The sequence below is a fragment of the Salmo trutta genome, chromosome 12 (assembly GCF_901001165.1).
Source record: "Salmo trutta chromosome 12, fSalTru1.1, whole genome shotgun sequence".
Classification (NCBI taxonomy): Eukaryota; Metazoa; Chordata; class Actinopteri; order Salmoniformes; family Salmonidae; genus Salmo; species Salmo trutta.
Window position 1 is genome coordinate 43,414,691 of NC_042968.1, and position 25,583 is coordinate 43,440,273.

Here is a 25,583-nt window from a genome sequence, read left to right on the forward strand (position 1 = left end):
AAATTGGATTTGTTTTCAAATTCTTTGTGGGTCTGTGTAATCTGAGGGAAATATGTGTCTCTAATATGGTCATTTTTGACAACTTCTACTTTTACTTCACTACATTCCTAAAGAAAATAATGTTATTTTTACTCCACACATTTTCCCTGACACTCAAAGTACTAGTTACATTTTGAATGCTTAGCAGGACAGGAAAATGGTCTCACCCACTTATCAAGAGAACATCCCTGGTCATCCCTACTGCCTCTGATCTGGCGGACTCACTTAACACAAATGCTTTGTTTGTAAGGTGATCCTTCTCTACCACACCCACAGAAATACAGAGATAAAGAAAAGCATCCAAGACAGTCACAGCTCAAACAAGACACCCACAGGGAGTGCAGTCAGGGACACCATTGTCCAGCACCCATGGAGCACTGGGGTTAAGTGCTTGCTCAAGGGCACAGTGACAGATTTGCCATTTTGTCAGCTCTGGGATTGGAACCATCAACCTTTTTTGGGTTATTGGCCCAACGCTCTAACCTCAAGGATATTTGTCTTTCCCAGAGTGTTGTTTTCAATAACAGACAGGCCCAAGTTGGTGTAAGTTTCTCCATACGTCCAGAAGCTCTTGAGGAGTGTCGAGGATGGTTGTGATAACAGCCATGTAGTGACAGCGGTCCTGGGCTCCTGCATACCCCTGGAAGAGGTTTCCATTGGGGGGGTTAGTAGGCCGGATGCCCAGGTGTCTCATACACAGTCCCAGATACACATCCTCTATGTAGACGGCTTTAACATGCCTGGACGCCTCCACCAGCTTCCTGGGGAGGTCTAAGGTGAAGACATAGCCCAGGCCCAGAGCATAAGGTGGATATACCGGTTCAGGAAACACCTCCATTGGAAGGTACCATTTGGAACTTGGGTCTCTTAGAACGGCGGCCCATCGGGCCACTAGTCCAGTCATGTAGTTCTGCTTTGGAGCGTGAAGCAGCATGTTGACCAAGGTGTTCACGTTGAGGAACATGTCTGAGTCGATCTTCATGGCGTAGGAGGCGTTGGGGCAGCGAGAGCTCAGCCACTCCATCATCACCATGGTCTTGATGGTCAGGTTTTTGTAGCTGTCTATGAAGTCACTCTGCAGCAGATCCTGGTGCTCTTTGCTCTCCTGCAGCACATTCTCCTGGAGCTGCTCTGTCTCCTCTCCACTGGGCAGTCCCAGCAGGAAGAACAGACGGACCTCTTTGCCCAGTACTTGCCTCTCACTGCCCCAAGTACTGCGGACGGCCTCACGAGCCTCCCTGTTATAGGGCGCCACTGGCACCATCAGAACCAGGAAGGGGTTCTGCTCCCGGCATTTCTCTGGTTCATCCAGGATGAAGATGTACTCTGATGGGTATTCTACATGGTATTTCTTCTGATTCGCAACTGACATGTTTGCTGCTGGATTGGTTGTTGAAGGTGAGATCCGGTCTTTGAGGTCAATTGCCAGGATGACCACAATCATCATCACGACCAGGAACAGAAACAGGCCAAGGCAGCTGGTGTGACACCAGCGTCTCTTTTTGATCTGTGTTCTGTCTGCCCCCGGCTGGCTATCATCAGTACTGCTGAAACACAAGGTTGAGAAAAACACATCTGCTGTCAGTGTCTGACCACTGTTCCTCTAACTGATTTACCACTCCTTACATTGGTTTAAATTCACAATGGAAGTTCATATATTTTATAGTTAGTATGATATAAGATGAGTTTTTCTTTTTACATATTATTAACTATGTTCACCTCATCATTCTGTATAAAACCAATCAACATCATGCACTAGATTTGATTTGAATGTTCAATGTTTAGAAGAGAAGAGAAGTCCCCCCCCATGGCTCACCATAGTTCAGCGATGAGGGGCTGGGCGTCATGGGTGTCAGGGTGTGGGGGGCGTTGGGTCCAGAAGTTGTGGTAGACCCCATCATGCATTTGGGTAAGATTGTAGCAAAGAGGGTGTATAAAGGTCTGACAGAGATATGTTAATCTACTGACCTGAAGCTCAGAATGTCAGCTCTCTGAATGTCAACGACTATGTTTTTTAAAATGGCCGTTATTATGTTTCAGATCAATTAAGACGGCGTTTACCGTTGTCCATTTACCTTGGTCACCGTTCCGGTCTGCTTAAGGGGTGGTTCTCCCATAAACACCAACTGCAAGAGTAGCTGTGTCTGTTCTGCTTGTTTCATTGACTTCATATGAACCAGGAAAAAGAGCCAGTGAGAATCGCTTCCTCTTCCGTCTCTGGTTGTAGGTTGCTTGGCAGTGGGTGGAGCATAGGTGAGAGGGCTGCTGTCTGCCTTTATGGGCCTCAGCATGTCAGTAGCACAGCTGTTTTCTCTGTGGTGTCCTGTGTTGTTGACATCACTCTCATGGTAACCACTTTCTTCTGTCAGTCATGTGTCATGAAGTGTTACAAACAGAAAGTAAGTATGACTTTTAAGACCTTGAACCAAATAACAACAATAGTACTTATCACTGTCAATGTCAACATTTACAACCACCTATCACCTGTGTGTGTCTGAGAGAGAGAGAAAGAGATCAACGAAGGTGCTGGGATATAATATATTTTAACTTCTGTCATGAAGACATTTATATTATGATTTCAGAAATATTAGCAAACCTACTTTCTGGTATTTTAAGAACAAAATCTGTTAGAAGTCTTCCAGTACATTGCCTGTAGTCCGTTTCAATCTTTTTCCACTAAACCAACGTTGAAGAACCAGTTTGTTTGTCCTTTATGCTGCTTCGGAAGTTTACCTTAGCCAAATACATTTTAAACTCAGTTTTTTACAATTCCTGACATTTAATCCGAGTAACAATTCCCTGTTTTAGGTCAGTTAGGATCACCACTTTATTTTAGAATGTAAAATGTCAGAAAATTAGCAGAGAGAATGATTTTGGCCCCAAAGCCAATTCCTCCTTTGGTCGTCTTTCCTTCCAGTTCTCTGCTGTCAATTACTAGAACGAACTGCAAAAATCTTTGAAGCTGGAGACTCTTACCTCCCTCACTAGCTTTAAGCACCAGCTGTCAGAGCAGCTCACAGATCACTGCACCTGTACATAGCCCATCTGTAAACAGCCCATCTATCTACCTACCTCATCCGCATACTGTATTTATTTATTTATTTATTTTGCTCCTTTGCACCCCAGTATCTCTACTTGCACATTCATCTCCTGCACATCTACCATTCCAGTGTTTAAATGCTATATTGTAATTACTTCGCCACCATGGCCTATTTATTGCCTTATCTTACCTCATTTGCACTCACTGTATATAGACTTTTTGTTTTCTTTTGTTCTACTGTATTATTGACTGTATGTTTTGTTTATTCCATGTGTAACTCTGTGTAGTTGTATGTGTCGAACTGCTTTGCTTTATCTTGGCCAGGTCGCAATTGCAAATGAGAACTTGTTCTCAACTAGCCTACCTGGTTAAATAAAGGTGAAATAAAAATACCGTCTGTGTGTAAACCACGAGTGAAAGCGAAGCACCTGCCTACGTAACACCTGGGCCTGTCTAGTTAATGTTTGAGCTATGCTTCCACCTTTGAGCCATATCATCAGGTTGGCTCAGGTGAGTGGCAAAGGCTCATATAACTCTCCGTCGTCGTCCATCAGCACAGGCCACAGTCTGGCAGAGGCTCATATAACTCTCCGTCGTCGTCCATCAGCACAGGCCACAGTCTGGCAGAGGCTCATATAACTCTCCGTCGTCGTCCATCAGCACAGGCCACAGTCTGGCAGAGGCTCATATAACTCTCCGTCGTCGTCCATCAGCACAGGCCACAGTCTGGCAGAGGCTCATATAACTCTCCGTCGTCGTCCATCAGCACAGGCCACAGTCTGGCAGAGGCTCATATAACTCTCCGTCGTCGTCCATCAGCACAGGCCACAGTCTGGCAGAGGCTCATATAACTCTCCGTCGTCGTCCATCAGCACAGGCCACAGTCTGGCAGAGGCTCATATAACTCTCCGTCGTCGTCCATCAGCACAGGCCACAGTCTGGCAGAGGCAGGGAATGTAGAGTTTTATTATTTTAATGTGTAAACAGGTAGAACACCAACATCTTCCTCTGTGTGTGTGTGTGTGTGTGTGTGTGTGTGTGTGTGTGTGTGTGTGTGTGTATTTCTCTTTCTTTCACACACACACACTGAAGGGGAGATAAGCTATCTCATGTGTCAGTCCAACAGGACTCTTCTGAAGGAGAGATAAACTAAGGGACATGATGATGAGACTATTCAGTGTTCAATAGGGGACCATGGGCCTCATTTATAACCATTGAGTCAATTTTACACTAAATATCTATCTGAATGATCCATTTCTGAAAAGACCTGTGCACGTAGCTGAGAAGTAGTAAGTAGTTGAAAAGTTGCTAATCCGTGATGAAATTCGAACACATTTCCTTTGGTTTGCTAGACGTTCACGTTGTACGCCCACCTATCCAACCCCGACCAGCCACCCTCCTCTCGTTTCTGACTTGAGTGGCCTTCTGTCTTATGTAACCATACCAAACATAACATATCACTCTGGTTTGAATGTCTGTTTTTTTCACACTTACTATGCTACGTCTCGTCTATGAGACCAGGCTGTGTTTCCAGGCAACAGCCTGGCTGAATGTGTTTTCGTGGATTTAGACAGGGAACTTGGAACAGGACTGTCGGGCAAACAACCAAGCCCTGTTGATCAAGGGGAGCGTGGAGACCTAGCCAACATCTTAAAGAGCCCATGGATGTGGGCAACAAACCACGTATATATTCAAATACAGGATGAAAACTAAGTCAATATATTCAACGATAATTGCTTACCATTCTTGACAGTGGTAAACAGATAGACTAATATTTGATGTAGGCCTTACGTCTACAATCATTCATGTCCAGTTGTATAAAAATAAATACTTTATTTCAGAGTAGATACACCATTCTGGGGCGGCAGGTAGCCTAGTGGTTAGAGCGTTGGATTAGTAACCGTAAAGGTTGCTAGATTGATTCCCCCGAGCTGACAAGGTTCAAATCTGTCTTTCTTCCCCTGAACAAGGCAGTTAACCCACTGTTCCTAGGCCGTCATTGAACATAAGAATTTGTTCTTAGCTGACTTGCCTGGTAAAATCAATAAATACATTTCTTGGAGTTCTCTCAAACCAGGGTGATCCTGATCTGTCGGTAAACTACTGTAAACCAAATGATCAGTGTTGTTTATCGTTCTCATCCTTGTACACTGTTGTCTCAGTGGCACCCAATATAATACACTACTTTTTATCCCCTATATAATACACTACTTTTCATCCCCAATATAATACACTACTTTTTATCCCCTATATAATACACTACTTTTTATCCCCTATATAATACACTACTTTTTATCCCCTATATAATACACTACTTTTTATCCCCTATATAATACACTACTTTTATCCCCTATATAATACACTACTTTTTATCCCCTATATAATACACTACTTTTTATCCCCTATATAATACACTACTTTTTATCCCCTATATAATACACTACTTTTTATCCCCTATATAATACACTACTTTTTATCCCCTATATAATACACTACTTTTTATCCCCTATATAATACACTACTTTTTATCCCCTATATAATACACTACTTTTATCCCCAATATAATACACTACTTTTTATCCCCTATATAATACACTACTTTTTATCCCCTATATAATACACTACTTTTATCCCCTATATAATACACTACTTTTTATCCCTTATATAATACACTACTTTTTATCCCCTATATAATACACTACTTTTTATCCCCTATATAATACACTACTTTTTATCCCCTATATAATACACTACTTTTTATCCCCTATATAATACACTACTTTTCATCCCCTATATAATACACTACTTTTCATCCCCTATATAATACACTACTTTTTATCCCCAATATAATACACTACTTTTTATCCCCAATATAATACACTACTTTTTATCCCCTATATAGGACACTATTTTTGACAAGAGACTAAATCGGGGATAGGGAGTCATTTATCCCCTGTAAAGGGCACTATTTTTGACCAGAGACTATGTAGGAAATAGGGTGTCATTAGCAATTCATACTCAGTTTTAGGCGTCTCAGTCTCCCAAACGATGACTTCCTTTTACAGTAAATGACAGGGGAAGTGAACGATTACACTGTCAAATTGTCTCTCTCTGCACCGCTTCCTGTCTGCGGCTTTGGGTCACATCAAAACTCTGAGACTATTGTCTTTGGTTGTGTAGTTTGTGCTATTGTGTTGTTTGAGCTGTGACGGTTGCCTTGGTTATGTTGTTTGAGCTGTGACTGTTGTCTTGGTTGTGTTGGTTGAGCTGTGACTGTTGTCTTTGGTTGTGTTGTTTGAGCTGTGACTGTTGTCTTGGTTGTGTTGTTTGAGCTGTGACTGTTGTCTTGGTTGTGTTGTTTGAGCTGTGACTGTTGTCTTTGGTTGTGTTGGTTGAGCTTTGACTGTTGTCTTGGTTGTGTTGTTTGAGCTGTGACTGTTGTCTTGGTTGTGTTGTTTGAGCTGTGACTGTCATCTTGGTTGTGTTGATTGAGCTGTGACTGTTGTCTTGGTTGTGTTGTTTGAGCTGTGACTGTTGACTTGGTTGTGTTGTTTGAGCTGTGACTGTTGTCTTTGGTTGTGTTGTTTGAGCTGTGACTGTTGTCTTGGTTGTGTTGTTTGAGCTGTGACTGTTGTCTTGGTTGTGTTGTTTGAGCTGTGACTGTTGTCTTTGGTTGTGTTGGTTGAGCTGTGACTGTCGTCTTGGTTGTGTTGTTTGAGCTGTGACTGTCGTCTTGGTTGTGTTGTTTGAGCTGTGACTGTCATCTTGGTTGTGTTGATTGAGCTGTGACTGTCGTCTTGGTTGTGTTGTTTGAGCTGTGACTGTTGTCTTGGTTGTGTTGTTTGAGCTGTGACTGTTGACTTGGTTGTGTTGTTTGAGCTGTGACTGTCATCTTGGTTGTGTTGATTGAGCTGTGACTGTTGTGTTTGGTTGTGTTGTTTGAGCTGTGACTGTTGTCTTTGGTTGTGTTGTTTGAGCTGTGACTGTTGTCTTGGTTGTGTTGTTTGAGCTGTGACTGTTGTCTTTGGTTGTGTTGTTTGAGCTGTGACTGTTGTCTTGGTTGTGTTGTTTGAGCTGTGACTGTTGTCTTGGTTGTGTTGTTTGAGCTGTGACTGTCATCTTGGTTGTGTTGATTGAGCTGTGACTGTTGTCTTGGTTGTGTTGTTTGAGCTGTGACTGTTGACTTGGTTGTGTTGTTTGAGCTGTGACTGTTGTCTTGGTTGTGTTGTTTGAGCTGTGACTGATGTCTTGGTTGTGTTGTTTGAGCTGTGACTGTTGTGTTTGGTTGTGTTGTTTGAGCTGTGACTGTTGTCTTTGGTTGTGTTGTTTGAGCTGTGACTGTTGTCTTGGTTGTGTTGTTTGAGCTGTGACTGTTGTCTTTGGTTGTGTTGTTTGAGCTGTGACTGTTGTCTTGGTTGTGTTGTTTGAGCTGTGACTGTTGTCTTGGTTGTGTTGTTTGAGCTGTGACTGTCATCTTGGTTGTGTTGATTGAGCTGTGACTGTTGTCTTGGTTGTGTTGTTTGAGCTGTGACTGTTGACTTGGTTGTGTTGTTTGAGCTGTGACTGTTGTCTTGGTTGTGTTGTTTGAGCTGTGACTGTTGTCTTGGTTGTGTTGTTTGAGCTGTGACTGTCATCTTGGTTGTGTTGATTGAGCTGTGACTGTTGTCTTGGTTGTGTTGTTTGAGCTGTGACTGTCGTCTTCGTTGTGTTGTTTGAGCTGTGGCTGTTGTCTTGGCTGTGTTGTTTGAGCTGTGATTGTCTTCATTGTGTTGTTTGAGCTGTGACTGTCGTCTTGGTTGTGGTGTTTGAGCTGTGACTGTCGTCTTGGTTGTGGTGTTTGAGCTATGACTGTCGTCTTGGTTGTGATGTTTGAGCTGTGACTGTTGTCTTGGTTGTGTTGTTTGAGCTGTTACTGTTGTCTTGGTTGTGTTTTTTTGCTGTGACTGTCGTCTTGGTTGTGTTGTTTGAGCTGTGACTGTTGTCTTTGTTGTGTTGTTTGAGCTGTGACTTGTCTTTGGTTGTGTTGTTTGAGCTGTGACTGTTGTCTTTGGTTGTGTTGTTTGAGCTGTGACTGTTGTCTTTGGTTGTGTTGTTTGAGCTGTGACTGTTGTCTTGGTTGTGTTGTTTGAGCTATGACTGTCATCTTGGTTGTGTTGATTGAGCTGTGACTGTTGTCTTGGTTGTGTTGTTTGAGCTGTGACTGTTGACTTGGTTGTGTTGTTTGAGCTGTGACTGTTGTCTTGGTTGTGTTGTTTGAGCTGTGACAGTTGTCTTTGGTTGTGTTGTTTGAGCTGTGACTGTTGTCTTGGTTGTGTTGTTTGAGTTGTGACTGTTGTCTTTGGTTGTGTTGTTTGAGCTGTGACTGTTGTCTTGGTTGTGTTGTTTGAGCTGTGGCTGTTGTCTTGGCTGTGTTGTTTGAGCTGTGATTGTCTTCATTGTGTTGTTTGAGGTTTGACTGTTGTCTTGGTTGTGTTGTTTGAGCTGTTACTGTTGTCTTTGGTTGTGTTGTTTGAGCTGTGATTGTCTTCATTGTGTTGTTTGAGCTGTGACTGTCATCTTGGTTGTGGTGTTTGAGCTGTGACTGTCGTCTTGGTTGTGTTGTTTGAGCTGTGACTGTTGTCTTGGCTGTGTTGTTTGAGCTGTGATTGTCTTCATTGTGTTGTTTGAGCTGTGACTGTTGTCTTGGTTGTGTTGTTTGAGCTGTGGCTGTTGTCTTGGCTGTGTTGTTTGAGCTGTGATTGTCTTCATTGTGTTGTTTGAGCTGTGACTGTTGTCTTGGTTGTGTTGTTTGAGCTGTGACTGATGTCTTGGTTGTGTTGTTTGAGCTGTGACTGATGTCTTGGTTGTGTTGTTTGAGCTGTGACTGTTGTCTTTGGTTGTGTTGTTTGAGCTGTGACTGTTGTCTTTGGTTGTGTTGTTTGAGCTGTGACTGTTGTCTTGGTTGTGTTGTTTGAGCTGTGACTGTTGTCTTTGGTTGTGTTGTTTGAGCTGTGATTGTCTTCATTGTGTTGTTTGAGCTGTTACTGTCGTCTTGTTTGTGGTGTTTGAGCTGTGACTGTCGTCTTGGTTGTGTTGTTTGAGCTGTGACTGTTGTCTTGGTTGTGTTGTTTGAGCTGTGACTGATGTCTTGGTTGTGTTTTTTGAGCTGTGACTGTTGTCTTTGGTTGTGTTGTTTGAGCTGTGACTGTCGTCTTTGGTTGTGTTGTTTGAGCTGTGACTGTTGTCTTGGTTGTGTTGTTTGAGCTGTGGCTGTTGTCTTGGCTGTGTTGTTTGAGCTGTGATTGTCTTCATTGTGTTATTTGAGCTGTGACTGTCATCTTGGTTGTGTTTTTTGAGCTGTGACTGATGTCTTGGTTGTGTTTTTTGAGCTGTGACTGTTGTCTTTGGTTGTGTTGTTTGAGCTGTGACTGTTGTCATTGGTTGTGTTGTTTGAGCTGTGACTGTTGTCTTGGTTGTGTTGTTTGAGCTGTGACTGTTGACTTTGGTTGTGTTGTTTGAGCTGTGACTGTTGTTTTGGTTGTGTTGTTTGAGCTGTGGCTGTTGTCTTGGCTGTGTTGTTTGAGCTGTGATTGTCTTCATTGTGTTGTTTGAGCTGTGATTATCTTCATTGTGTTGTTTGAGCTGTGACTGTCGTCTTGGTTGTGGTGTTTGAGCTCTGGCTGTCGTCTTGGTTGTGTTGTTTGAGCTGTGACTGTCGTCTTGGTTATGGTGTTTGAGCTCTGGCTGTCGTCTTGGTTGTGTTGTTTGAGCTGTGACTGTTGTCTTGGTTGTGTTGTTTGAGCTGTGACTGTTGTCTTTGGTTGTGTTGTTTGAGCTGTGACTGCTGTCTTGGTTGTGTTGTTTGAGCTGTGACAGTTGTCTTTGGTTGTGTTGTTTGAGCTGTGACTGTTGTCTTTGGTTGTGTTGTTTGAACTGTGACTGTTGTCTTTGGTTGTGTTGTTTGAGCTGTGACTGTTGTCTTGGTTGTGTTGTTTGAGCTGTGACTGTTGTCTTGATTGTGTTGTTTGAGCTGTGACTGTTGTCTTTGGTTGTGTTGTTTGAGCTGTGACTGTTGTCTTTGGTTGTGTTGTTTCAGCTGTGACTGTTGTCTTGGTTGTGTTGTTTGAGCTGTGGCTGTTGTCTTGGCTGTGTTGTTTGAGCTGTGATTGTCTTCATTGTGTTGTTTGAGCTCTGACTGTTGTCTTGGTTGTGTTGTTTGAGCTGTGACTGTCATCTTGGATGTGTTGTTTGAGCTGTGGCTGTTGTCTTGGCTGTGTTGTTTGAGCTGTGATTGTCTTCATTGTGTTGTTTGAGCTGTGACTGTCGTCTTGGTTGTGGTGTTTGAGCTGTGACTTTTGTCTTTGGTTGTGTTGTTTGAGCTGTGACTGTTGTCTTGGTTGTGTTGTTTGAGCTGTGGCTGTTGTCTTGGCTGTGTTGTTTGAGCTGTGATTGTCTTCATTGTGTTGTTTGAGCTGTGACTGTCATCTTGGTTGTGTTGTTTGAGCTGTGACTGTCGTCTTGGTTGTGTTGTTTGAGCTGTGGCTGTTGTCTTGGCTGTGTTGTTTGAGCTGTGATTGTCTTCATTGTGTTGTTTGATTTGTGACTGTCGTCTTGGTTGTGGTGTTTGAGCTGTGACTGTCATCTTGGTTGTGTTGTTTGAGCTGTGACTGTCGTCTTGGTTGTGGTGTTTGAGCTGTGACTGTCGTCTTGGTTGTGTTGTTTGATCTGTGACTGTCGTCTTGGTTGTGGTGTTTGAGCTGTGACTGTCGTCTTGGTTGTGGTGTTTGAGCTGTGACTGTCGTCTTGGTTGTGGTGTTTGAGCTGTGACTGTCGTCTTGGTTGTGTTGTTTGAGCTGTGACTGTCGTCTTGGTTGTGGTGTTTGAGCTGTGACTGTCGTCTTGGTTGTGGTGTTTTAGCTGTGACTGTCGTATTGGTTGTGTTGTTTGAGCTGTGACTGTCGTCTTGGTTGTGTTGTTTGAGCTGTGACTGTGGTCTTGGTTGTGTTATTTGAGCTGTGACTGTCGTCTTGGTTGTATTATTTGAGCTGTGACTGTCGTCTGGTTGTGTTGTTTTAGCTGTGACTGTCGTCTTGGTTGTGTTGTTTGAGCTGTGACTGTTGTCTTTGGTTGTGTTGTTTGAGTTGTGACTGTTGTCTTTGGTTGTGTTGTTTGAGCTGTGACTGTTGTCTTGGTTGTGTTGTTTGAGCTGTGGCTGTTGTCTTGGCTGTGTTGTTTGAGCTGTGATTGTCTTCATTGTGTTGTTTGAGGTTTGACTGTTGTCTTGGTTGTGTTGTTTGAGCTGTTACTGTTGTCTTTGGTTGTGTTGTTTGAGCTGTGATTGTCTTCATTGTGTTGTTTGAGCTGTGACTGTCATCTTGGTTGTGGTGTTTGAGCTGTGACTGTCGTCTTGGTTGTGTTGTTTGAGCTGTGACTGTTGTCTTGGCTGTGTTGTTTGAGCTGTGATTGTCTTCATTGTGTTGTTTGAGCTGTGACTGTTGTCTTGGTTGTGTTGTTTGAGCTGTGGCTGTTGTCTTGGCTGTGTTGTTTGAGCTGTGATTGTCTTCATTGTGTTGTTTGAGCTGTGACTGTTGTCTTGGTTGTGTTGTTTGAGCTGTGACTGATGTCTTGGTTGTGTTGTTTGAGCTGTGACTGATGTCTTGGTTGTGTTGTTTGAGCTGTGACTGTTGTCTTTGGTTGTGTTGTTTGAGCTGTGACTGTTGTCTTTGGTTGTGTTGTTTGAGCTGTGACTGTTGTCTTGGTTGTGTTGTTTGAGCTGTGACTGTTGTCTTTGGTTGTGTTGTTTGAGCTGTGATTGTCTTCATTGTGTTGTTTGAGCTGTTACTGTCGTCTTGTTTGTGGTGTTTGAGCTGTGACTGTCGTCTTGGTTGTGTTGTTTGAGCTGTGACTGTTGTCTTTGGTTGTGTTGTTTGAGCTGTGACTGTTGTCTTTGGTTGTGTTGTTTGAACTGTGACTGTTGTCTTTGGTTGTGTTGTTTGAGCTGTGACTGTTGTCTTGGTTGTGTTGTTTGAGCTGTGACTGTTGTCTTGATTGTGTTGTTTGAGCTGTGACTGTTGTCTTTGGTTGTGTTGTTTGAGCTGTGACTGTTGTCTTTGGTTGTGTTGTTTCAGCTGTGACTGTTGTCTTGGTTGTGTTGTTTGAGCTGTGGCTGTTGTCTTGGCTGTGTTGTTTGAGCTGTGATTGTCTTCATTGTGTTGTTTGAGCTCTGACTGTTGTCTTGGTTGTGTTGTTTGAGCTGTGACTGTCATCTTGGATGTGTTGTTTGAGCTGTGGCTGTTGTCTTGGCTGTGTTGTTTGAGCTGTGATTGTCTTCATTGTGTTGTTTGAGCTGTGACTGTCGTCTTGGTTGTGGTGTTTGAGCTGTGACTTTTGTCTTTGGTTGTGTTGTTTGAGCTGTGACTGTTGTCTTGGTTGTGTTGTTTGAGCTGTGGCTGTTGTCTTGGCTGTGTTGTTTGAGCTGTGATTGTCTTCATTGTGTTGTTTGAGCTGTGACTGTCATCTTGGTTGTGTTGTTTGAGCTGTGACTGTCGTCTTGGTTGTGTTGTTTGAGCTGTGGCTGTTGTCTTGGCTGTGTTGTTTGAGCTGTGATTGTCTTCATTGTGTTGTTTGAGCTGTGACTGTCGTCTTGGTTGTGGTGTTTGAGCTGTGACTGTCATCTTGGTTGTGTTGTTTGAGCTGTGACTGTCGTCTTGGTTGTGGTGTTTGAGCTGTGACTGTCGTCTTGGTTGTGTTGTTTGATCTGTGACTGTCGTCTTGGTTGTGGTGTTTGAGCTGTGACTGTCGTCTTGGTTGTGGTGTTTGAGCTGTGACTGTCGTCTTGGTTGTGTTGTTTGAGCTGTGACTGTCGTCTTGGTTGTGTTGTTTGAGCTGTGACTGTCGTCTTGGTTGTGGTGTTTGAGCTGTGACTGTCGTCTTGGTTGTGGTGTTTTAGCTGTGACTGTCGTATTGGTTGTGTTGTTTGAGCTGTGACTGTCGTCTTGGTTGTGTTGTTTGAGCTGTGACTGTGGTCTTGGTTGTGTTATTTGAGCTGTGACTGTCGTCTTGGTTGTATTATTTGAGCTGTGACTGTCGTCTGGTTGTGTTGTTTTAGCTGTGACTGTCGTCTTGGTTGTGTTGTTTGAGCTGTGACTGTTGTCTTTGGTTGTGTTGTTTGAGTTGTGACTGTTGTCTTTGGTTGTGTTGTTTGAGCTGTGACTGTTGTCTTGGTTGTGTTGTTTGAGCTGTGGCTGTTGTCTTGGCTGTGTTGTTTGAGCTGTGATTGTCTTCATTGTGTTGTTTGAGGTTTGACTGTTGTCTTGGTTGTGTTGTTTGAGCTGTTACTGTTGTCTTTGGTTGTGTTGTTTGAGCTGTGATTGTCTTCATTGTGTTGTTTGAGCTGTGACTGTCATCTTGGTTGTGGTGTTTGAGCTGTGACTGTCGTCTTGGTTGTGTTGTTTGAGCTGTGACTGTTGTCTTGGCTGTGTTGTTTGAGCTGTGATTGTCTTCATTGTGTTGTTTGAGCTGTGACTGTTGTCTTGGTTGTGTTGTTTGAGCTGTGGCTGTTGTCTTGGCTGTGTTGTTTGAGCTGTGATTGTCTTCATTGTGTTGTTTGAGCTGTGACTGTTGTCTTGGTTGTGTTGTTTGAGCTGTGACTGATGTCTTGGTTGTGTTGTTTGAGCTGTGACTGATGTCTTGGTTGTGTTGTTTGAGCTGTGACTGTCGTCTTGTTTGTGGTGTTTGATCTGTGACTGTCGTCTTGGTTGTGGTGTTTGAGCTGTGACTGTCGTCTTGGTTGTGGTGTTTGAGCTGTGACTGTCGTCTTGGTTGTGTTGTTTGAGCTGTGACTGTCGTCTTGGTTGTGTTGTTTGAGCTGTGACTGTCGTCTTGGTTGTGGTGTTTGAGCTGTGACTGTCGTCTTGGTTGTGGTGTTTTAGCTGTGACTGTCGTATTGGTTGTGTTGTTTGAGCTGTGACTGTCGTCTTGGTTGTGTTGTTTGAGCTGTGACTGTGGTCTTGGTTGTGTTATTTGAGCTGTGACTGTCGTCTTGGTTGTATTATTTGAGCTGTGACTGTCGTCTGGTTGTGTTGTTTTAGCTGTGACTGTCGTCTTGGTTGTGTTGTTTGAGCTGTGACTGTTGTCTTGGTTTCTAGACTCTGAACTTCAGTAATAGAAAACAAAGGCGTTGAAATAATATGGGCGGTGCTTATGTTTGTCCTGTTGCACACAGGTGTGTAATGGTAATGTGTTTCTTCATGTCCCAACTGCCCCCGAGACACCCACAGGGAGCGGGGTCACGGATGGGGACACCAACTCCCCCCGAGACACCCACAGTGAGCGGGGTCACGGATGGGGACACCAACTCCCCCCAAGACACCCACAGGGAGCAGGGTCACGAATGGGGACACCAACTCCCCACGAGACACCCACAGGGAGCGGGGTCACGGATGGGGACACCAACTCCCCCCAAGACACCCACAGGGAGCAGGGTCACGAATGGGGACACCAACTCCCCACGAGACACCCACAGGGAGCGGGGTCACGGATGGGGACACCAACTCCCCCCAAGACACCCACAGGGAGCGGGGTCACGGATGGGGACACCAACTCCCCCCGAGACACCCACAGGGAGCGGGGTCACGGACGGGGACACCAATTCCCCGAGACACCCACAGGGAGCGGGGTCACGGACGAGGACACCATTGTCCAGCACCCATGTAGCATTGGGGTTAAGTGCGTTGCTCAAGGGCACAGCGACAGATTTGCCATTTTGTCAGCTCATATTATGTCTATATACAGTGTATATAATGATGTGGAACTAGTTGAAGTACAAAAGGGAAAATAAATAAACATAAATATACGTTGTATTTACAATGGTGTTTGTTCGTCACTGGTTGCCCTTTTCTTGTGGCAACAGGTCACACATCTTGCTGCTTGATGTCACACTGTGGTATTTCACCCAATAGATATTTTTATTTAACTAGGCAAGTCAGCTAAGAACAAATTCTTATTTTCAATGACGGCCTAGGAACACTGTCTTGTTCAGGGGCAGAACGACAGATTATCAAAATTGGATTTTGTTTTAAAATTCTTTGTGGGTCTGTGTAATCTGAGGGAAATATGTGTCTCTAATATGGTCATTTTTGACAACTTTTACTTTTACTTCACTACATTCCTAAAGAAAATAATGTTATTTTTACTCCATACATTTTCCCTGACACTCAAAGTACTAGTTACATTTTGAATGCTTAGCAGGACAGGAAAATGGTCCAAATCACCCACTTATCAAGAGAACATCCCTGGTCATCCCTACTGCCTCTGATCTGGTGGACTCACTTAACACAAATGCTTTGTTTGTAAATGATGTATCAGTGTTGGACTGTGCCCCTGGCTATCTGTAAATTATGTCTCAGTGTTGGACTGTGCCCCTGGCTATCTGTAAATGATGTCTCAGTGTTGGACTGTGCCCCTGGCTATCTGTAAATGATGTCTCAGTGTTGGAGTGTGCCCCTGGCTATCTGTAAATGATGTCTCAGTGTTGGACTGTGCCCCTGGCTATCTGTAAATGATGTCTCAGTGTTGGACTGTGCCCCTGGCTATCTGTAAATGATGTCTCAGTGTTGGACTGTGCCCCTGGCTATCTGTAAATGATGTCTCAGTGTTGGACTGTGCCCCTGGCTATCTGTAAATGATGTATCAGTTTTGGACTGTGCCCCTGGCTATCTGTAAATGATGTCTCAGTGTTGGACTGTGCCCCTGGCTATCTGTAAATGATGTCTCAGTGTTGGACTGTGCCCCTGGCTATCTGTAAATAATGTCTCAGTGTTGGACTGTGCCCCTGGCTATCTGTAAATGATGTCTCAGTGTTGGACTGTGCCCCTGGCTATCTGTAAATTTAAAAAACTAGAAAATAGTTCTCTCTGGTTTGCTTAATATGAGGAAATTGAATTGATTTATACTTGTACTTTTTACTTTTGATAGTTAAGCATATTTATATCCAAGCACTTTTAGACTTTTAGTCAAGTAGTATTTTACTGGGGGACTTTCACTTTTACTTGAGTCATTTTCTATTAAGGTAACTTAACTTTTACTCAAGTATGACAATTGGGTACTTTTTCCACCACTGCAGAAACACAGGGATAAGGCGATCCTTCTCTACCACACCCACAGAAACACAGAGGTAAGGTGATCCTTCTCTACCACACCCACAGAAACACAGAGATAAGCTGATCCTTCTCTACCACACCCACAGAAACACAGAGATAATGTGATCCTTCTCTACCTCACCCACAGAAACACAGAGGTAAGGTGATCCTTTTCTACCTCACCCACAGAAAAACAGAAACAAGGAAAAGCATCCAAGACAGTCACAGCTCAAACAAGACACCCACAGGGAGTGCGGTCACGGTCAGGGACACCATTGTCCAGCTCCCATGGAGCACTGGGGTTAAGTGCTTGCTCAAGGGCACAGTGACATATTTGCCATTTTGTCAGCTCTGGGATTGGAACCATCAACCTTTTTTGGGTTATTGGCCCAACGCTCTAACCTCAAGGCTATTTGTCTTTCCCAGAGTGTTGTTTTCAATAACAGACAGGCCCAGGTTGGTGTAAGTTTCTCCATACGTCCAGAAGCTCTTGAGGAGTGTCGAGGATGGTTGTGATTACAGCCATGTAGTGACAGCGGTCCTGGGCTCCTGCATACCCCTGGAAGAGGTTGTCACTGGGGGGGTCAGTAGGCCGGATGCCCAGGTGTCTCATACACAGTCCCAGATACACATCCTCTATGTAGACGGCTTTAACATGCCTGGACGCCTCCACCAGCTTCCTGGGGAGGTCTAAGGTGAAGACATAGCCCAGGCCCAGAGCATAAGGTGGATATACCGGTTCAGGAAACACTTCCATTGGAAGATACCATTTGGAGCTTGGGTCATGAAGGACTGCTGCACCAATTGCCACTTGTCCAGACATGTAGTTCTCCTTTGGAGAATGTAGAATCAGCATGTAAACCAGGTTGTGCACGTTGAGAAACATGTCTGAATCGATCTTCATGGCGTAGGAGGCGTTGGGGCAGCGAGAGCTCAACCACTCCATCATCACCATGGTCTTGATGGTCAGGTTTTTGTAGCTGTCTATGAAGTCACTCTGCAGCAGATCCTGGTGCTCTTTGCTCTCCTGCAGCACATTCTCCTGGAGCTGCTCTGTCTCCTCTCCACTGGGCAGTCCCAGCAGGAAGAACAGACGGACCTGTTTGCCCAGTACCTGCCTCTCACTGCCCCAAGTACTGCGGACGGCCTCACGAGCCTCCCTGTTATAGGGCGCCACTGGCACCATCAGAACCAGGAAGGGGTTCTGCTCCCGGCATTTCTCTGGTTCATCCAGGATGAAGATGTACTCTGATGGGTATTCTACATGGTATGGTCCTGGGGACACATACGGAGGAGGAGTGGCCAGTCCAGTGGTCATTGTTATTGATGGCCAGTCCTGAATGGATATTGTATCCAGGTAAACTTCTGATTCAGCTTGTGGTTCAACGTGAACATATATTGTAGTTGTGTCCTTGTGGTCTGGTGTTTCAGCTTCCATATAATATGTTGATTCATCATTAGTAGTTGGACTGATGCTCAGGTCCTCTTCTCTTGAAGCGTCTGGAGTCCTCCTGGAAGGGGGACGATGGTAGGGGTGGTTTGGGTTGTTGGGATATTCCAGAACGGTATAGTATATGACCCTCAGCAACACCAGTACCAGGAAGATCTTGGTGCACGTCCGCCAGTGACTGATCATTACATTGGCATCTGTGTCACTAGAAAAAAACAGAATGGAGGTCAATCGTAACAAACCAAAAACAAGCTCAGAGGTCTTTAACAGCAAGTTACTTTGGACTTAGAGTATGGTTATGTTTGTCAGTCCTCTACGTTGATTAAATAGTCTGTTCACAGTAGAGTCAGTCCTCTACGTTGATTAAATAGTCTGTTCACAGTAGAGTCAGTCCTCTACGTTGATTAAATAGTCTGTTCACAGTAGAGTCAGTCCTCTACGTTGATTAAATAGTCTGTTCACAGTAGAGTCAGTCCTCTACGTTGATTAAATAGTCTGTTCACAGTAGTCAGTCCTCTACGTTGATTAAATAGACTGTTCACAGTAGAGTCAGTCCTCTAAGTTGATTAAATAGTCTGTTCACAGTAGAGACAGTCCTCTACGTTGATTAAATAGTCTGTTCACAGTAGAGTCAGTCCTCTACGTTGATTAAATAGTCTGTTCACAGTAGAGTCAGTCCTCTACGTTGATTAAATAGTCTGTTCACAGTAGAGTCAGTCCTCTAAGTTGATTAAATAGACTGTTCACAGTAGAGTCAGTCCTCTAAGTTGATTAAATAGTCTGTTCACAGTAGAGTCAGTCCTCTACGTTGATTAAATAGTCTGTTCACAGTAGAGTCAGTCCTCTACGTTGATTAAATAGTCTGTTCACAGTAGTCAGTCCTCTACGTTGATTAAATAGTCTGTTCACAGTAGAATCAGTCCTCTACGTTGATTAAATAGTCTGTTCACAGTAGAGTCAGTCCTCTACGTTGATTAAATAGTCTGTTAACAGTAGAGTCAGTCCTCTACATTGATTAAATAGTCTGTTCACAGTAGAGTCAGTCCTCTAAGTTGATTAAATAGTCTGTTCACAGTAGAGTCAGTCCTCTACGTTGACTAAATAGTCTATTCACAGTAGAGTCAGTCCTCTACGTTGATTAAATAGTCTGTTCACAGTAGAGTCAGTCCTCTACGTTGATTAAATAGTCTGTTCAGAGTAGAGTCAGTCCTCTACGTTGATTAAATAGTCTGTTCACAGTAGAATCAGTCCTCTACGTTGGTTAAATAGTCTGTTCACAGTAGAGTCAGTCCTCTAAGTTGATTAAATAGTATGTTCAGAGTAGAGTCAGTCCTCTACGTTGATTAAATAGTCTGTTCACAGTAGAGACAGTCCTCTACGTTGATTAAATAGTCTGTTCACAGTAGAGTCAGTCCTCTACGTTGATTAAATAGTCTGTTCACAGTAGAGTCAGTCCTCTACGTTGATTAAATAGTCTGTTCACAGTAGAGTCAGTCCTCTAAGTTGATTAAATAGACTGTTCACAGTAGAGTCAGTCCTCTAAGTTGATTAAATAGTCTGTTCACAGTAGAGTCAGTCCTCTACGTTGATTAAATAGTCTGTTCACAGTAGAGTCAGTCCTCTACGTTGATTAAATAGTCTGTTCACAGTAGAGTCAGTCCTCTACGTTGATTAAATAGTCTGTTCACAGTAGAATCAGTCCTCTACGTTGATTAAATAGTCTGTTCACAGTAGAGTCAGTCCTCTACGTTGATTAAATAGTCTGTTAACAGTAGAGTCAGTCCTCTACATTGATTAAATAGTCTGTTCACAGTAGAATCAGTCCTCTAAGTTGATTAAATAGTCTGTTCACAGTAGAGTCAGTCCTCTAAGTTGATTAAATAGTCTGTTCACAGTAGAGTCAGTCCTCTAAGGAGGTAGAACATTGCCCAAAAAAACCCGAAACACACTAAACAAACATCCCTGCCACGCCCTGACCAAAATATAATAACAAACAACCCCTTTTACTGGTCAGGACGTGACAGTACCCCCCCCCCCCCCCAAAGGTGTCGACCCCGTATGCACCTCAAGCAAAAACACAAAAATAAACCCCAAAACAAAATAATCCCAAACTAAAGGGAGGGAAGGGAGGGTGGCCACCGTCACCGACGGATCTTGTGCTACACCCCCCATCCCCAATCCTCCTACTATGGAGTTGGCTCAGGCTCCGGCCTTAGTCCCTAACCTGTCCACCCCCGCTGAAGGCTCAGGGCTAAGGCGCGTCGCTGGAGACCTTGGGCTGAGGCGCGTCGCTGGAGACCTCGGGCTGATGTGCGTCGCTGGAGACCTCGGGCTGATGCGCGACTCTGGGAGCTCCGGACTGGAGGGCGACTCTGGGAGCTCCGGACTGGGGGGGCGACTCTGGGAGCTCCGCCGGTTCCGGACTGGGGGGCGACTCTGGCTGCGCCGGTTCCGGACTGGGGGGGCGACTCTGGCTGCGCCGGTTCCGGACTGGGGGGGGCGACTCTGGCTGCGCCGGTTCCGGACTGGGGGGGCGACTCTGGCTGCGCCGGTTCCGGACTGGGGGGGCGACTCTGGCTGCGCCGGTTCCGGACTGGGGGGGCGACTCTGGCTGCGCCGGTTCCGGACTGGGGGGGCGACTCTGGCTGCGCCGGTTCCGGACTGGGGGGGCGACTCTGGCTGCGCCGGTTCCGGACTGGGGGGGCGACTCTGGCTGCGCCGGTTCCGGACTGGGGGGGCGACTCTGGCTGCGCCGGTTCCGGACTGTGGGGCGACTCTGGCTGCGCCGGTTCCGGACTGTGGGGCGACTCTGTCGGTTCGGGACTGTGGGGCGACTCAGTCGGTTCCGGACTGTGGGGCGACTCTGTCGGTTCCGGACTGTGGGGCGACTCTGTCGGTTCCGGACTGTGGGGCGACTCTGTCGGTTCCGGACTGGGGGGGCGACTCTGTCGGTTCCGGACTGGGGGGGCGACTCTGTCGGTTCCGGACTGGGGGGGCGACTCTGGCTGCGCCGGTTCCGGACTGTGGGGCGACTCTGTCGGTTCCGGACTGTGGGGCGACTGTCGGTTCCGGACTGTGGGGCGACTGTCGGTTCCGGACTGTGGGGCGACTCTGTCGGTTCCGGACTGTGGGGCGACTCTGTCGGTTCCGGACTGTGGGGCGACTCTGTCGGTTCCGGACTGTGGGGCGACTCTGTCGGTTCCGGACTGTGGGGCGACTCTGTCGGTTCCGGACTGTGGGGCGACTCTGTCGGTTCCGGACTGTGGGGCGACTCTGTCGGTTCCGGACTGTGGGCCGACTCTGTCGGTTCCGGACTGTGGGCCGTCTCTGCCGGTTCCGGACTGTGGGCCGTCTCTGTCGGTTCCGGACTGTGGGCCGTCTCTGTCGGTTCCGGACTGTAGGACGTCGCCGGAAGCACTGGACGGGGCACTGTTGCCGGAAGCTCTAGATGGGGCACTGTCGCCGGAAGCTCTAGACGGGGCACTGTCGCCAGAAGCTCTAGACGGGGCACTGTCGCCAGAAGCTCTAGACGGGGCACTGTCGCCGGAAGCTCTAGACGGGGACTGCGCACTAAAGGCCTGGTGCGTGGGGCTGGCTTTGGAGACACCAGACTAGGGATGCGCACCACAGGGCTAGTGCGAGGAGCAGGAACAGGACGTACTGGACTGGGCTGACGCACTGGAGGCCTGGTGCGTGGTGCTGGCTTTGGAGGCGCCAGACTAGGGACACGCACCTTAAGGCTAGTACGTGGAGCGGGAACTGGATACACCGGGCCATGAACAAGCACTGGAGGTCTGGAGCGCACAGCCTGCACCACCCGTCCTGGCTGGGTAGTCACAGTAGACCTGCACGGGCGGAGTGCTGGCACAGGGCGAACTGGGCTGTGCAGAGGCCTGATGGCTGCCGTGCATAGAGCAGGCGCAGGGTAGCCTGGGCCTAGGAGACGCACTGGTGGCCAGATGTGCTGCGCAGGCATACTACTACCTGGCTGGATGCCCACTCTAGCATGGCACTTGCGAGGGGCTGGGATCGCTTGCACCGGACTGTACGTGCGCATGGGCGAGATTGTGCGCACTTCCGCATAGACCGGCGCTCTCATGATCCGCTGCTCCCCATAATAAGCACGGGGAGTTGGCTTAGGGCTCACACTTGGCCCAGCCAAACTACCCGTCGTTGGGCTCGCTCTTCGTACTGTCGCCATTCCTCCCTCGCTGTCTCCACCTGTTTCTATGGCAGGGTCTTGTCCCCTGCCATTACCTCCTCCCATGACCATGACGTCCTCCACTCCCTTCTTTCCCTGGCCCAGGATCCTCCTCCTGGGCCCGCTGCTTGGTCCATCGGTGGTGGGTAGTTCTGTCACATTCGTCGTATGGAGTAGACCAAAACGCAGCGGGAATGTGAGTGCTCATCTTCTTATTTATTAAAGAAACTAAACAAAACACTTGAACAAAACAACGACGAAGAACAGTCCCGTAAGGACAAATGACTATACGGAGAAACAACTACCCACAAATCCCAATGAACAAACACCCCTATAAATAGGATCTTCAATTAGAGGCAACAAGGAACCGCTGCCTCCAATTGAAGGTCAACCCAATAAACTAAGCATAGAAATAGAATAAATAGACACAGACATAGAAATAGACTAACATAGAACATTGCCCAAAACCCCCCGAAACACACTAAACAAACACCCCCTGCCACGCCCTGACCGAACTATAATAACAAACAACCCCTTTTACTGGTCAGGATGTGACATAGACATTGTTAATGTTGTGTTGGTAATGACTATTGTAGCTGGAAACGGCAGATTTTTTATGGAATATCTACATAGGCGTACAGAGGCCCATTATCAGCAACCATCGCTCCTGTTTTCCAATGGCACGTTGTGTTAGCTAAGCTGAAGATCTCGTACAACGGTGTGTATTACTCCCTTCACAGAACAGCGCAAACTGTCTCTAACCAGAAAAGAAAGAGGAGTGGGAGGCTCCGGTGCACAACTGAGCAAGAAGACAAGTACATTAGAGTGTCTAGTTTGAGAAACAGACACCAAGTCCTAAACTGGCAGCTTCATTAAATAGTACCCGCAAAACACCAATCTCAACATCAACAGTGAAGAGGCGACTCCAGGATGCTGGCCTTCTCGGCAGAGTTGCAAAGAAAAGTAATATCTTAGACTGGCCAATAAAAATAGAAGATTAAGATGGGCAAAAGAACACAGACACTGGACAGAGGAACTCTGCCAAGAAGGCCAGCATCCCGCAGTCGCCTCTTCACTGCTGACGTTGAGACTGGTGTTTTGCGGGTACTATTTAATGAAGCTGCCAGTTGAGGACTTGTGATGCGTCAGTTTCTCAAACTAGACACTCTTATGTACTCACTCCTCTTGCTCAGTTGTGCACCGGGGCCTCCCACTCCTCTTTCTATTCTGGCTCGAGGCAGTTTGTGCTGTTCTGTGACGGGAGTAGTACACAGCATTATACCAGATCTTCAGTTTCTTGGCAATTTCTCGCATGGAATAGCCTTCATTTCTCAGAACAAGAATAGACTGACGAGTTTCAGAAGAAAATTATTTGTTTCTGGCCAATTTAGAGCCTATAATCGAACCCACCAATGCTGATGCTCCAGATACTCAACTAGTCTAAAGAAGGCCAGTTTTAATGCTTTTTTAATCAGGAAAACAGTATTCAGCTGTGCTAACATAATTGCACAAGGGTTTTCTAATGATCAATTAGCCTTTTAAAATGATAAACTTGGATTAGCTAACACAACGTACCATTGGAACACAGGAGTGATGGTTGCTGATAATGAGCCTCTGTAACGGCTGTCGTGAGAGAGAGTAGACCAAGCTGCAGCGGAGTTAGTGTTCATCATTGAATATTTAATAAAGAAAGAACACTATACAAACAAAACAAGAAAACCGACAGCCAAACAGTCCTGTCAGGTGCAAAACACTAACAGAAACAATTACCCACAAAACCCAAAGGAAAAACATGCTCCTTATGTGTGACTCCCAATCAGCAACAACGAGCTTCATCTGTGCCTGATTGGGAGCCACACACGGCCCAAAACAAAGAAATACAAAAACATAGAGAAAGGAACATAGAACGCCCACCCAATGTAACACCCTGGCCTAACCAAAATAAAGAACAAAAAACCCCTCTCTATGGCCAGGGCGTTACAGCCTCTGTACGCCTATGTAGATATTCCATAAAAAATCTGCCGTTTCCAGCTACAATAGTCATTTAAAACATTAACAATGTCTACACACTCTATTTCTGATCAATTTGATGTTATTTTAATGGACAAGAATTGTGCTTTTCTTTCAAAAACAAGGACATATCTAAGTGACCTCAAACTTTTGAACGGAAGTGTATGTTTCAAGTGATGCCTTGTGAAATGATCAAATGTTTCATACACAGTGTTGTCAGATACAGACAGTGGTTTGTGGCTAGTCACTGTTGCATAGCTACTGTAGGCCATGTCGTGTCAGGAAGGTTTCGAAATGTGTTCGCTTTTACAAGCCATCTAGTTTCAGTCATGTTCCTTTGCAAATATCTTCACATTTCATATTAGTTTAAAACAAGTTCATATCAAGATAGTGATGTTACAAAGTTACAAAGTTTGAAATAGCTTTGAGAATTATACAGCACAAGTGTATGTATTTATGAAGACCACAGCTTCCAGTTAATGTAGGAAGTGTCTAACTTGTTTTGGAGTGTTTTATCTTGCCTGACTGCACACAGTACAGTTCCTGTTCACATTATTTTTTTTTTTATTTTTTTTTATTTTTTTTTCACCTTTAAATAACCAGGTAGGCTAGTTGAGAACAAGTTCTCATTTACAACTGAGACCTGGCCAAGATAAAGCAAAGCAGTGCGACACAAACAACAACACAGAGTTACACATGGAATGAACAAACATACAGTCAATAATACAACAGAGAAAGTCTATAGACAGTGTGTGTGCAAATGAGGTAGGATAAGGGGGTGAGGCAATAAATAGCCATAGTGGCGAAATTATTACAGTATGGCAAATTGAACACTGGGGTGATAGATGTGCAGAAGATGAGTGTGCAGGTAGAGATACTGGGGTGCAAAGGAGCAAAATAAAAACATAAATAACAATATGGTGATGAGGTAGTTGTTTGGGCTATTTATAGATGGGCTATGTACAGGTGCAGTGATCTGTGAGCTTCTCTGACAGCTGGTGCTTAAAGTTAGTGAGGGAGATATAAGTCTCCAGCTTCAGTGATTTTTGCAGTTCGTTCCAGTCATTGGCAGCAGAGAACTGGAAGTGAAATATACCTGCTGGAGCGCGTGCTGCGGGTGGGTGCTGCTATGGTTACCAGTGAGTTGAGATAAGGCGGGGCTTTACCTAGCAACGACTTATAGATGACCTGGAGCCAATGGGTTTGGCGACGGATATGAAGCGAGGGCCAGCCAACAAGAGCATACAGGTCGCAGTGGTGGGTAGTATATGGGGCTTTGGTGACAAAACTGAATGCACTGTGATAGACTGCATCCAATTTGCTGAGTAGAGTGTTGGAGGCTATTTTGTAAATGACATAGCCAAAGTCAAGGATCGGTAGTATGGTCAGTTTTACGAGGGTATGTTTGGCAGCATGAGTGAAGGATGCTTTGTTGCGAAATAGGAAGCCAATTCTAGATTTAATTTTGGATTGGAGATGCATAATGTGAGTCTGGAAGGAGAGTTTACAGTCTAACCAGACACCTAGGTATTTGTAGTTGTCCACATATTCTAAGTCAGAACCGTCCAGAGTAGTGATGCTGGACGGGTGGGTAGGTGTGGGCAGCGATCGGTTGAAGAGCATGCATTTAGTTTTGCTTGCATTTAAGAGCAGTTGGAGGCCACTGCCAGAGGTCTGGACAACAGGCCCTCCGATTTGACACACTGAACTCTGTCTGAGAAGTAG

At 45.5% G+C, this 25,583-nt stretch overlaps 2 protein-coding genes across 3 annotated transcripts in view; both read right to left on the reverse strand.

The window, feature by feature from the left end:
• Positions 1-277: 277 nt before the first annotated feature.
• On the reverse strand, positions 278-1,944 carry LOC115202546 (beta-1,3-galactosyltransferase 2). The gene is made up of 2 exons (XM_029766670.1): positions 1,856-1,944; positions 278-1,586 (listed from the first exon to the last, which is right to left on the reverse strand). Exons 1-2 carry the CDS (start codon positions 1,942-1,944, stop codon positions 557-559), a joined length of 1,119 nt encoding a protein of 372 aa, XP_029622530.1. The 3' UTR covers positions 278-556.
• Positions 1,945-3,466: 1,522 nt separating this feature from the next.
• Positions 3,467-25,583, reverse strand: part of LOC115203590 (beta-1,3-galactosyltransferase 1-like) — a 36,229-nt gene continuing 14,112 nt past the window's right edge. The window contains exon 3 of one of the 2 annotated variants that reach the window (XR_003880211.1): positions 3,467-4,017. Coding sequence is in view for 1 of the 2 variants with exons in the window: in XM_029768386.1 (XP_029624246.1) it covers positions 16,634-17,833 (1,200 nt within the window). In the remaining variant the exon portion in view is untranslated. Of the gene's footprint in view, positions 4,018-16,000; positions 17,853-25,583 lie in introns of those variants that run through there. The other variant, XM_029768386.1, reaches the window with a different exon arrangement.